This window comes from Phocoena phocoena, chromosome 8 (genome assembly GCF_963924675.1).
Source record: "Phocoena phocoena chromosome 8, mPhoPho1.1, whole genome shotgun sequence".
NCBI lineage: Eukaryota > Metazoa > Chordata > Mammalia > Artiodactyla > Phocoenidae > Phocoena > Phocoena phocoena.
In genome coordinates this window covers 69,446,652-69,458,758 of record NC_089226.1, presented here as the reverse complement: position 1 = coordinate 69,458,758, position 12,107 = coordinate 69,446,652, and the positions used below count along the sequence as shown (strand labels likewise).

Sequence of the window (12,107 nt, the reverse complement as noted above, 5' to 3'; positions counted from 1 at the left end):
CTCGGGGTAAGACAGGAATAAAGACACAGACCTACTAGAGAATGGACTTGAGGATATGGGGAGGGGGAAGGGTAAGCTGTGACAAAGCGAGAGAGTGGCATGGACATATATACACTACCAAACATAAAATGGATAGCTAGTGGGAAGCAGCTGCATAGCACAGGGAGATCAGCTCGGTGCTCTGTGACCACCCAGAGTGGTGGGATAGGGAGGGAAGAGATATGGGAACATATGTATATGTATAACTGATTCACTTTGTTATAAAGCAGAAACTAACACACCCATGTAAAACAATTATACTCCAATAAAGATGTAAAAAAAAGTTGTTAAGAGAGTAAATCTTTAAATTTCTCATTACAAGAAAAAATTCTGTGACTATGTATGGTGACAGATGTTAACTAGAAGTAAGTAATCATTTTCTAATATATACAAATATCAAATCATTATGTTGTACACCTGAAACTAATAATTTTGTATGTCAGTTATACCACAATTTTAAAAGTAAATGCTAACACTCCTCAAAAGAAAGCAGGGCTAGGGCTTCCCTGGTGGCGCGGTGGTTGGAGGTCCGCCTGCCGATGCATAGGACACGGGTTCATGCCCCGGTCTGGGAAGATCCCACATGCCATGGAGTGGTTGAGCCTGTGGGCCATGGCCACTGGGCCTGCGCGTCCGGAGCCTGTGCTCCGCGGCGGGAGAGGCCGCAGCAGTGAGAGGCCCGCGTACCACAAAAAAAAAAAAAAAAAAAAAGAAAGCAGGGCTAGATATATTAATTTCAGACAGAGCAGACTTCAAAGATAGGAAAAATATCAGAGATAAAGATGAGCTAAATAAATGGAGAGATGTTCCATATTCGTGACTCAGTATTAATACGCCAGTTCTTCCCGGTTTTATCTATAGATTCAGTGCAATCCCAATAAAAATCCTAGCAAGATATTTTATGGATGTTGACAAACTGATTCTAAAGTTCATATGGAGAGGCAAAAGACTCAAAACAGCCACCAATCTTGAAGGAGAAGAAATTGGAGGACTGACACTACTCAATTTCAAGACTTACTATAAATCTACAGCAATCAAGATAGTGAGGAATTGTTGAAAGAATAGACAAATAGATCAATGGAACAGAACAGAGAGCCCAGAAATAGACCCTCACAAAAACAGTCAACTGATCTTTGACAAAAGGCAGTACAATGGAGTAAAGATAGTTTCTTCAACAAATGGTGTTGGAACAACCGGATATCCACATGCTGAAAAATTATTCTAGACACAGACCTTTCACAAAAATTAGCTCAAAATGGATCATAGGCCAAAATGTAACATGCAAAACTATAAAACTCCTAAAAGATTATATAGGCGGAAACCTACATGACCTTGGGTAAGGTGATGTTGTTTTAGGTACAACACCAAAGACATGATCCATGAAAGAAGTAATTGATTAAGTTGGACTTCATTAAATTGAAATCTTTGCCCTGCAAAACACAGTGTCAAGAGAATTAGAAGACAAGTCACCGACTGGGAGATGATATTTGGAAAAGGCACATCTGATAAAGGCCTATTCTCCAAAATATACAAAGAACTCTTAAAACTTTGAAAATGGGCCAAAGACCCTGACAGAAACCTCACCAAAGAAGATATACAGATGACAAGTAAGCATATGAAAGGATGATCCAAGTCATATGTCATCAGGAAAATGTATATTAAAACAGCAGTGAGACACCACTACACATCTATTAGAATGGACAAAATCCAGAACACTGACAACACCAAATACTTGGCGAGAATGTGAAGTAGCAGAACATTCATCATTGCTGATGGGAATGCAAATGCTACCAGCCACTTTGGAAGGCTCTCTAGTAGTTTCTTACAAAACTAAACATACATTTAGCATATGATCCAGCAGTAGCGGTCCTTGGTATTTACCCAAACTAGTTGAAAACATATGTCCACATAAAAACCTGCACACAGATATTTATAGAAGCTTGATTTATAATTGCCAAAACTTGGAAGCAAACAACATGTCCTTCAGTAGATGAATGGATAAACTGTGGTACATTCAGACAATGGAATACTATTCAGTGCTAAAAAGAAATGCGCTACCAAGCCATGAAAAGACATGGTGGAAACGTAAGTTCATGTTACGAGGGGAAAGAAGCCAATCTCAAAAGGCCGCATGTTGTATGATTCCAACTATGCGACACTCTGGAAAAGGCAAAACCAGTGTTTGCCAGGGGAGTCATGGGGAATATTGAACAGGCACAGCACAAAAGATTTTTAGAGCAGTGAACTACTCTACATGCTATTATAATGATGGATATATATCATTATACTTTTGTCCAAATCCATAGTATGTACAATACCAAGAGTGAACTCTAAGGTATACTGTGGACTTTGGGTGACTATCATGTGTCAGTGTAGGTTCATCCTTGGTTAAAAAAAAAAAAAAAAAAAAAATATATATATATATATATATATATATATATATATTGTTCTGGTGAGTGATGTTGATAATGCGGGAAGCTGTGCATGTGTGAGGGCGGAGGGTATAGGAAAATCTCTGTCCCTTCCTCTCAATTTTTTGCAAACCTAAAACTGCTCTTATAAAAAGTTTTTATTTAAAAATATAACATAATATATAGTTTAGAACTATGTAAAATATGCATATAAAAGGAAGACAATAAAAACAAATCACAGTGGTTGAATTAAACTTATTGAAATCTTCTTTCATATATTGATTTTTCAAAGTTTCTGAAATTTGTTTTTCTGGGCTTCCCTGGTGGTGCAGTGGTTGAGAGTCCGCCTGCCGATGCAGGGGACACGGGTTCGTGCCCCGGTCCGGGAAGATCCCACATGCCGCGGAGCGGCTGGGCCCGTGAGCCATGGCCGCTGAGCCTGCGAATCCGGAGCCTGTGCTCCGCAACGGGAGAGGCCACAGCAGTGAGAGGCCCGCGTACAGCAAAAAAAAAAAAAAAAAAATTAGTTTTTCTTACTTAAGCAATACAATTATGTTTATCACACTGAATGCAGTAACAAGCAAAATACACAATACCATGTGTAAACTATTTGGTAGTAATTTTCAAGAATGTAAACGTATATGGACAAAGATTAGAAGGTAATTGTAAAAATAAAAGACTTCTTAAGGAAAAAAATATAGACACTTGCCAAATGACTCACCAATCCCACTCCAAGGTATTTACCCAAAAGAAATGGAATGTATTGTATTAGTTTCCTATGGATGCCATAACAAATTACCACAAACTCAGTGGCTTCAAACAACAGAAATTTATTCTCTCATTCCAAAATCTAGGTGACAGAGAGCTGCACTCCCTCCAGAGACCCTGGGGGAGAATCCACTCCATGCCTCTTCTAGCTTCTGAGAGCTGCTGGCTGATTTGGCTTCCTCGGTTTATGACTCTCCCTACCTCTGTCTTCACATCATCTTCTCTTCTGTGTATCTTCTTCTTTGTGTATCTCTTATAAGAACACATCATTGGATTTAAGACCGACATGGATAATCCAGGATGAGCTCATTTTAAGACCCTAATTTAATTACATCAGCAAAGATCCTTTTTCCAGATAAGGTAACATTCACAGTTTCCAGGGACAAAGACATGGGCATATCTTCTTGGGGGCCCCAGTTTGGCCCACTACACTTATCTTCACACAAATATCTATACACAAAAGTTTATAACAGCTCTATTCATAAATGCCCAAAACTGGAAGCAACCCAGGTGTCCTTCAGTGGATAAATGGATTAACAAACTATAGTACATCCCTGTAATGTAATAGTGCCCAACAATAAAAAGAAACAAACTATATACATGCAACAATATGGATAAATCTCAAATGCATTAGGTTAAGTAAAAGAAAATTCAGACAAAGTTACATATTGATTCCATGTATATGACATTCTGGAAAAGGCAGAAGAATCTGATTAGATATTTTCCAAAGAAGACATACAAATGGCCAACAGGTATATGAAAAGGTGTTCAACATCACTAATCATCAAGGAAATGTAAATCAAAACCACGATGACGTATCACCTCACACCTGTTAGAATGGTTATTATGAAAAAGACAAGAAATAACAAACGTCAGCAAGGATGTGGAAAAAAACGCAACACTTGTGCACTGTTGGTGGGAATGTAAATTGGTGCAGCCACTATGGAAAATAGTGTAGAGTTTCCTCAAAAAATTAAAAATCAAACTACTATATGATCTAGCAATTCCATTCCTGGGTATTTATCTGAAGGAAACGAAATCGTTGTCTTGGAAAGATATCTGCACCCTCATGTTCATAGCAGCACATGGAAACAACCTAAGTGTGCATGACAGATGACTAGATAAAGAAAATGTGATATATGGGTAGATATAGATATGGATATATAGACATTGGTGTATATAGAGAGTTTTATATATAATGGAATGTTATTCACTGTTAAAAAGTGGAAATCCTGCCATTTGTTACAACATGAATGGACCTTGAGGGCATTATGCTAAGTGAAATAAGTCAGATAGAGAAAGACAAATACTGTATGATATCACTTATGTATGAAAAAAAAACCAAAAACTGAACTCATAGAAACAGAGAACAGATTTGTGGTTGCCAGAGGTGAGGGTAGGGAGCTGCAAATGGGTGAAGGCAGTCAAGAAGTACAAACTTCCAGTTATAAGATAAAGAAGTCCTGGAGATGTAATGCACAGCATGGTGACTATAGTTAATACTACTCTATTATCTATCTGAAAGTTGCCAAGAGAATAAATCTTAAAGTTCTCATCGCAAGAAAAAACATTGTAACTGTGTGTAGTGATGGACGAACTTACTGTGGTGATCATTTCACAATATACGCATATATCAAATCATTACACTGGACAACTAAAACTGATACAATGTCATATGTTAATTATGTATCAATTTTAAAAGATAAATAGTTTTAAAAACTATAGAGAGAGAACATAACAGTTGTTATCAGGGTTTAAAGACTAAGGGGGCAACTGACTGCAAAGGAGAAATGGGGGACTTCTGAGGAGTGATGAAACAGTTTTGTGCCTTTATTGTGATGGTGATTACATGACTCAAATGCACTGTCAAAACCCATTGAACTGTATGCCAAAAAAAATGGCTTTTCTCTATAAAAATGTGAATATATATGCTTATAAAGAGATACTGGGGCTGGAACTCTACAAACCACATTTTTCTTTGTCAGGTGGATCCCTGCCAATTGGAGGTCCTCAAAGGAGACAAGAAGGCATGAAGAAGAAACTTGCTCCTTCTTATTTTGATTTCTGTCTCTGTCAGCATCACCCCCAGTTTCTCTACTCTGCCAGGGAAGTTGGTTCCTGTTTGCAATTTTGTGTTCTTTCCTACACTCCTAGAACAGTCTTGTTGCACCCCTTCAATGCATAGTGCTTCAATACCAGCATCAGATGACCTTCCTTCTCAATGGTCTGAGAATTCTTCTTTAAGTTCCTAGATTCTAATTCCCTCACCACTTCCCCTCATTTTCCCAGCCCTGTGGATGGTAGCTGCTTCCTTTGGTTTTTACCTCTGCACTATTTCTTGTTTTCTTTTGCCTTTTCAGTACTCTATTGCCTACTTAGTCAATGTCTTAGAGTATACTTTCTGTTAAAATCATTGACGTGGTTTCTGTTCTATGGACTAGAAATTGACTGATAGAAAGCCAGGGTATTTCCTGTGCCCTATGAAGTCCTACATGATCTGTCTTCCTCATTACATCTCTGACCTCATCTTCCACTTTTCTTTCCCCTTTCCCACTCTCACTCACAAGATATACAATTGATAAAGGAGCATGTTAAACCTCACCACAAGGGTGCAGCCATCAAAATTCAGAATATGAGAAACTCCATTAGACAAATAACTTAGTCTCTCCAACAAATAAATTGCAGGAGGGAAAAAAAAGAGGTGAAACCTCTAGATGGGAAGTGCCTTAAAACGTATCAACCAGCAGCAAAGTGAAGACGTAATTTAAGCCCTGATCTATATTTATATACATAATATATATAATTTATATAAGATTAATATATATGATATCATATATCTAATATATAAGGTAATTGAGGGATTTGAACTATTTAATTGTTAAATGGAATTTTGGTTATATTTAAAAGTCCTTCCCATTTGGAGATACAAGGGGAAATATTTATGGATATATTGGGTGGTAGGGGAGGTCTGGGGGAAGAAGATGGCTCATAGATGTAATAACATTGGCCGCAAATTGGTCCTTGTTGAAGCCAAATGTCTTAGTCCATTCAGGCTACTGTAACAAAATACCGCAAACTGGGTGGCTTATAAACAACAAATATTTAGTTCTTACAGTTCTGGAGGCTGGGAAGTTCAAGACCAGGGTACCTACAGATTCAATATCTGGTGGGGTACCACTTCCTCATTCACAGCAAATTTCTCACTGTAAATTTATATGCAGAAGGAGCAAGGGAGTTCTCTCAGGCCTCCTTTATAAGGGCACTAATCCCATTCATGAGGGGACTAACCTTGTGACCTAATCACCTCCCCAAGGCCCCACCTCCTAACTTTGGGGGTTAGGTTTCAACATATAAATTTGGGGAGGGACACAAACATGCAGCCTATAGCACCAAGTAATGGGTAGAAGGGATTCATTTTATTATATAAAGACTAGGTTGTTTGTATGTTTTAAATTTTCCATTTGTCTTCAAAAATCTGAGGGTCTACCATGTGAGGCAGCTAGGTCAAAGAATGGCTCACAGGTCTCTGGAAAACAACAGGAGCCATTGTTGAAAAGCATACACTGCAGTGGTTTCAACGGTAAGCTCTGGAAATCAGCACCTGTGTTTGCCACTGTCTATTTGTGTGACCTTGGACTTCACTTCTCCATGCCTCTGTTTCCCTACATGTAAAGTGGAAATGATAATGGGGTCTAGCCCTGTGGAGTTGTCCTGAAGAGTAACTGAATTAATAGGTATAAAGCACTACCTTGGAACGTCATCTGGCCCATAGTCATCCCTCAAAATATGTCTATTATTATTATTATTGTTATCAAATAGGAAGACAATTTGAAATGAGCCAACCAGGTCTTGAAACAAGTCTATCCAAAATATGTCTTTAATCTTAATGAAGTTCACAAATGGCACAATATTGACATTTCTTTAAACAAATTATACAACCATGTTCTTAGACAATAAAGCATAGCATCACCATTACCATGTGTCCCCAGAGGCCATAGAGGCAGTGATTTAATGTCCCCCTAAGATTTGGCAGAGCTGCCATGGTCAACAGGACAGCTTTCAAAGAACCAATTTGCTACCAGATAAGCTAATGAGAGATGCCATCACATTTACTGCACAAAGAATCAAATATAAAAAAGATGCACAAGAAATATGGAATTAGCTTATTTTGCATTCAGTTTCATTCCTTTCAAGTGACAAAGGTGCTTTTTTTTTGATATCTATTAGGATGCAAACATGTATATCTTCCTTGGGGCCTCCTCACCAAGTTGTTGTCAACAGAAGTTAATAGAAGTGGTGAGTTCAGCTTCCTGGTAACCTGAGATGAAAAAGAAATAAAATAAAAAAGAAGAAGAGGAGAAGGAAGAGGAAAAGAAGAAGAAAGAGAATTAGGAGAATCAGAAGGACAAGAAGAAAATAATCACAATTCTTACTGAAAGAACACAAATTTATAGAAGTGCTTCTTCAACTGAACACTATTTATAAATTATGCATATGAGTGTAAGCAAGCTTTGAAGGCAAATATAAGCAAACAATTCAATGGTAACTATTAATATTAGCAGTAGTATTAGGATTATAGCCCTCTGGTCTGAATCTGTGAATACTGATCAAGAGTTGAGTGCTTTCTGAAACTGGGTTCATTAATGACAAGTGGCCCAGGCTAAGATTTGCAAGGCCCTACCTTTCTAAATACAGCAAGTTTTTTTTTTTTCTCTCTCTTCTCAGAAAGATGACACTGCATCTCTGCAGCCTGTCCTAGTGCTCTGATTTCAAGCTGAGTTGTAGAAGGAACTCACTAACTCAAGAAGAATAACGTAAGTGGAGAGAAGGGATCTGCAGCCAGGTCCAGTGGGTTTCAAAATGTGGGTCCTAACCTCCAAATCCCTTCCCCTCCCATCTGACAGTACAAGGCAATCACCTTCTTCCCAGAGTCATTGCACTGCTCAGGCCTGAAGGTCCCTGCGGCGCCGGCCAAAGGCTTCAGACCCCACATCGGTGGGCACGAAGTTGCTCTTCACCACACCCCCAGATCTGCTCAGCAAGCCTGCCAGCCGATGGGTCACACAGGTGGCGGTGTTGCAGGACCTCTTCTGGGCAGTAATGCTGCTTTGCAGGATGGAGAAAAAGAGAAGGCCTGTCAGTAAGAGGCTGGGGCAGGAGCCTACCCCATAAGGCCTTCATAAAGAGAATTGTAGCTCTTTGACACACCACTTAAGAATAGGTGTTTCTCCTAAATGCAGTTATCAAAGCTGTTAGGGCAAATGGCCTGGCGGCCTTTGCTAGAAGCCCTGCCCAAAGATTTTCACAAAAAATCCAGTTCTAAGCCATGTGGCAAGTGCTAAAACCCTATACTTATCACTCCTTACATACACCCACCCCAACATGTAAGGAGCATATAGACGCCATACCCTAGCCACGAGCACCAACAAAAGCACTTTCCATAGAAAAATGAAAATTCCCTGAAGTCTTACCTGGAAGAGGCTCAGAGCACAGGGTTTGCAGCATCATCCCCCAGAAATGCTTACCTGCTCCTCAGCACACCTGTTCTCATTGCTGGAGCTGGTTCACAGGGACCCTCACCAAGCCCTGCATCCTACTACCCTAAGGCTAAGGCTACTTTCAAGCATAGGCCCTGGGCACTCTCAGGCCTGGGACAGGGACCAGAATAATGACCACCAAAGTGCAAATCCTTTTAGAAAATAGGTTTATTCATCAATGATGAGGCATGAGGGATGAAGCAGGAATTGGACGGCTCTGCCCATGACATTCTCTGGTATCTCAGAAGCTTCCCTCACTCTCTTATCTCTAACCTTGTCTGTGAGTCCTGCTCTCTTTCTTTCCATCCTGTGGTCCCCAGCATTCTCTGTCATAAGCAAAGCTACCAATACCAGCTTGAAGAGCAATCCAGGCAAAATCTGCATGCATTAACTTCATCCATGGGAGCAAGAAAGGAAATCAGGAAGGAGTGAGTGGAAGGAGTTCACTTGGCATCTTGGGGCACCCCAAAATGGGAGGAGCGGTCCCTCTCCAAGCTGCTGGCTATGTCACTTTTCTTGCCAGGTGTTTCAGGCCCGAAGCCCACGCCAGAGAATCTATGAAAGTTGTTCAGGTCCTTCCAGTACGCGCTCAGCACACAGGTACTCAGATTACTGCACCGCTTAGCTCTGGAGCCATCCAGGCTGCAGGGAAAAGACATGCCAGACAAAACCATGCACCAGGGCTGCCCCTGAGGGCAGTCATGCAGAAGGTTAGACCCAGGAGGGGGTGCCTGGAGCAGAGAGACGAGAGGGGCAGGCAGGAGGGTGGCTCACGCACCCTCCATTACGAGAACTCAGAGGTTCGCTGAGCCAGGGCAGTGCGGGGAAGGGCTGTGGGTGGAAGGGGTGACCTTTTCTGGCATTCCACATGCTGCTCAGTCCTTCATGCTCTGCAGAGAAGTTCTCAGGGTGAATGCAGGTGCAACATGTGACTCTGCTGGTGTGAGCTCCAAGCTCGGGGTGCACAGGGAGGTGTGACTGGGGAGGGGTGTCTGGCCCCATGAGAACATGCACATCTCCACAGATTCTACACATCTAAAGGCCCCGGACCTACCTCAGACACTGCTCTACCTGACCCCACCCTCTGCAAGGCCTTTGGCTTCACCTTGCAAATGTGCAATGAAGGTGCCTTGCAGGTATGAAAGAACAACATACACAGGTTAAATTTCTAAGACATCCAGAGCTATAACAGCCCATCCCCTGGCTTCACACTTACCAGTCCTAACTCATCCAGTGCTGGGTGTTCTCCTCAGTCCGGCAAGACCAATTCCCAGAGTAAGTGATTCCACACCTCCCCATTTCATTTCCTAACACCTTTCAGGAATGGATCTTTTTAATGTGTCTAACCACAGTCCCTCCAGTTGCATGTGGACCTCTGTCTTCCACGTAGGCTGAGAATGACTGAGTCCCAGGTCCTGGCGAACAGGGACAATCTGCTGAACTCTTGGCCCAATGCGGTCTTTCCTACCTCTCTGGGATATGTCCTCGTGAATATGCCAGGGCTGGGTGCTGAGCCTTACCTGGAGTCCTCCATCTCCTGCTCCAGCTCATTGGTCTTGCTCTGCACATAGGCCTTCACCAGTGCAGCCAGCAGGAGGCGCCCTTCCTTCTCACTGAGTGCCCCGGGATCTGGGAGGGTCTCCAAAGCAGACCTGGAGAGAGGAAGCAAACCCAACGCAGACTCTAAGTCCCTGCCTGCCTCCTTCCCAGGATAAGCAGCCAGCCTTCCTGGTCTCTGTGGCTTATCCCTGAGGATGTGCCACATCCTGACTCCCAGCCCACAGGGCTCAAGCCCAGTGTACACCTGAGGGTGTTGATTCACTGGGAGCCTCCCACTGCTGTGACTTCAGAGGCACAGAACTGCCTGATCCCAGGGGCAGTGGAAGGGGAATGCTCTCGTGGCTTCAGGCTGTCTCACCTGAGTGGTGTTGCCTCGAGACTGCCTGCCTGGCACAGGACCAAGATGCTGAAAGCCAGGAAGGGGGAGGACTTCCCGAAGCCCATGATGCCTCTCTGTAAAGGGAGAATGACGTTACCACTGCACCAAGACCAAGCACCGCCTGGAGCCCACAGACCCAAGTTCCAGTCCGGCCCGGCCTCTGCCACAACTGCCTTGCGAATTCAGGCAGGTTACCCCGCCTCCCCACGGCTCAGTTCGGTTCATTTGCCAGATGGGCTGCTTTGAATCTCAAAATACACATTATACTGAATCGCATGGTACAGCAGAAACAGGTGTCCTGGGGTGAGGGTGGGGGATTCCGGTTTTGTCCCGTGGAAAGCCAGGAAGAAGCCATGCACATGCACATAAACCCACACCTTCTGCCCTATGCAGAAACCAAGCGAGAACCCACCCTTGCTGTAGACTGTGCCTGTCTTCATAGGGACTGAGAAATCTAGGACCACCCTCACGTCCTCTGGACTTTGCCACCAACAGTTGGGAAAGGAAGGCAGTAAGGGTAAACTGGAAAGGAGCGCTAATCTCTCAGTCTGTGGGTTTGGGTTGGGGATCATTTGACGTGCCGGTTACTGGCGTCTCTCGGCTCTGCCCGAACAGCCAGCCTCTGCTGAAGTGCAGTTTTGCAGCAGGTGCTGGGCGCCAGCTCAATGTTCTGGCCGGCTGACTGCACTGCCCCAAGCCCGCGCCAATGCCCAGGGACGCTTGCAGGCTGGAGGTGCCTCAGAGGAAGTTTCAGGGCTCAACCGTTCTGAGAACCAAACGTGATCCCTCGGGACACAGACTGCTCAGGGCACTCCCAGACCAAACTCGGGAAGAATCCTGCACGCAAAGGACCAGCACAAATGCAGGGGCTGCAGACCCAGGAAGGCTAGGAAGCTACGGCTGGGCTCACGGAACTTCCAGCGCCCAGGCGAAGCCCTGGGGATGCTTGCGGTTCCACTGGAGCTAGTTAGAAGAAAATGAGCTGACAGCCCCAGTCTCCTGCCTTCTTCCAAGGGGACAGACGGCTAGCAGCACCTGGCTATAGGTGGGCCGGGATGGCCGTGAGAAGCAAAGAGAGGCAGGCAGGCAGATGGGGCAAATTAGATGAACTATGCAGAGGCTGGTAATTAAGAGTGAGCAGAGTGGGAAGTTCTCACCTGGCGATTCGAGTTTCAGGAGAGCGCGAGATGCGGGTCCACCCGGATGGACAAAACGCCTGCCGTGGGCGTCTTCCCCGCGGAGCTCTCTGCTCTTATGCCAGCGATGGGGGGCGGGGAGGTCCCCACGAGCCCGCGCGGCCAATCCAAAGTGGCCAGGAGCGACCCAGCTCCGATTGCGTCATTGCTCGCGCTCCGCACACCAGTCCACTAGGGAGGGAACCATCCGCTCTGGCTGTCACTCGCAATGAGGTCA

The 12,107-nt window shown here is 43.7% G+C and overlaps 1 protein-coding gene across 3 annotated transcripts; it reads right to left on the bottom strand.

The window, feature by feature from the left end:
* Nucleotides 1-7,075: 7,075 nt before the first annotated feature.
* Nucleotides 7,076-11,898, bottom strand: CALCB (calcitonin related polypeptide beta). Of its 3 annotated transcripts, XM_065881794.1 has the most exons (5): nt 11,852-11,898; nt 10,674-10,766; nt 10,276-10,407; nt 8,137-8,321; nt 7,076-7,536 (listed from the first exon to the last, which is right to left on the bottom strand). In XM_065881794.1, exons 2-4 carry the CDS (start codon nt 10,757-10,759, stop codon nt 8,162-8,164), a joined length of 378 nt encoding a protein of 125 aa, XP_065737866.1. In that variant the 5' UTR covers nt 10,760-10,766; nt 11,852-11,898; the 3' UTR covers nt 7,076-7,536; nt 8,137-8,161. The 3 variants fall into 3 exon arrangements, with proteins under 3 accessions (XP_065737866.1, XP_065737865.1, XP_065737864.1); XM_065881792.1 differs by lacking the exons at nt 7,076-7,536; nt 8,137-8,321 and adding an exon at nt 8,909-9,397; XM_065881793.1 differs by lacking the exons at nt 7,076-7,536; nt 11,852-11,898 and having other exon boundaries at nt 8,162-8,324; nt 10,674-10,759.
* Nucleotides 11,899-12,107: the final 209 nt, after the last annotated feature.

What these genes read in the sequence shown, in the direction of transcription:
- CALCB (XM_065881792.1), bottom strand. Translation starts at nt 10,759, where the DNA reads ATGGGCTTCGGGAAGTCCTCCCCCTTCCTGGCTTTCAGCATCTTGGTC. An exon ending in CTCGAGGCAACACCACTCAG is followed by an intron (nt 10,408 to 10,673) that starts GTGAGACAGCCT and finishes TCCTCTCTCCAG; the next exon opens with GTCTGCTTTGGAGACCCTCC. An exon ending in CAGGAGATGGAGGACTCCAG is followed by an intron (nt 9,398 to 10,275) that starts GTAAGGCTCAGC and finishes TTTTCCCTGCAG; the next exon opens with CCTGGATGGCTCCAGAGCTA.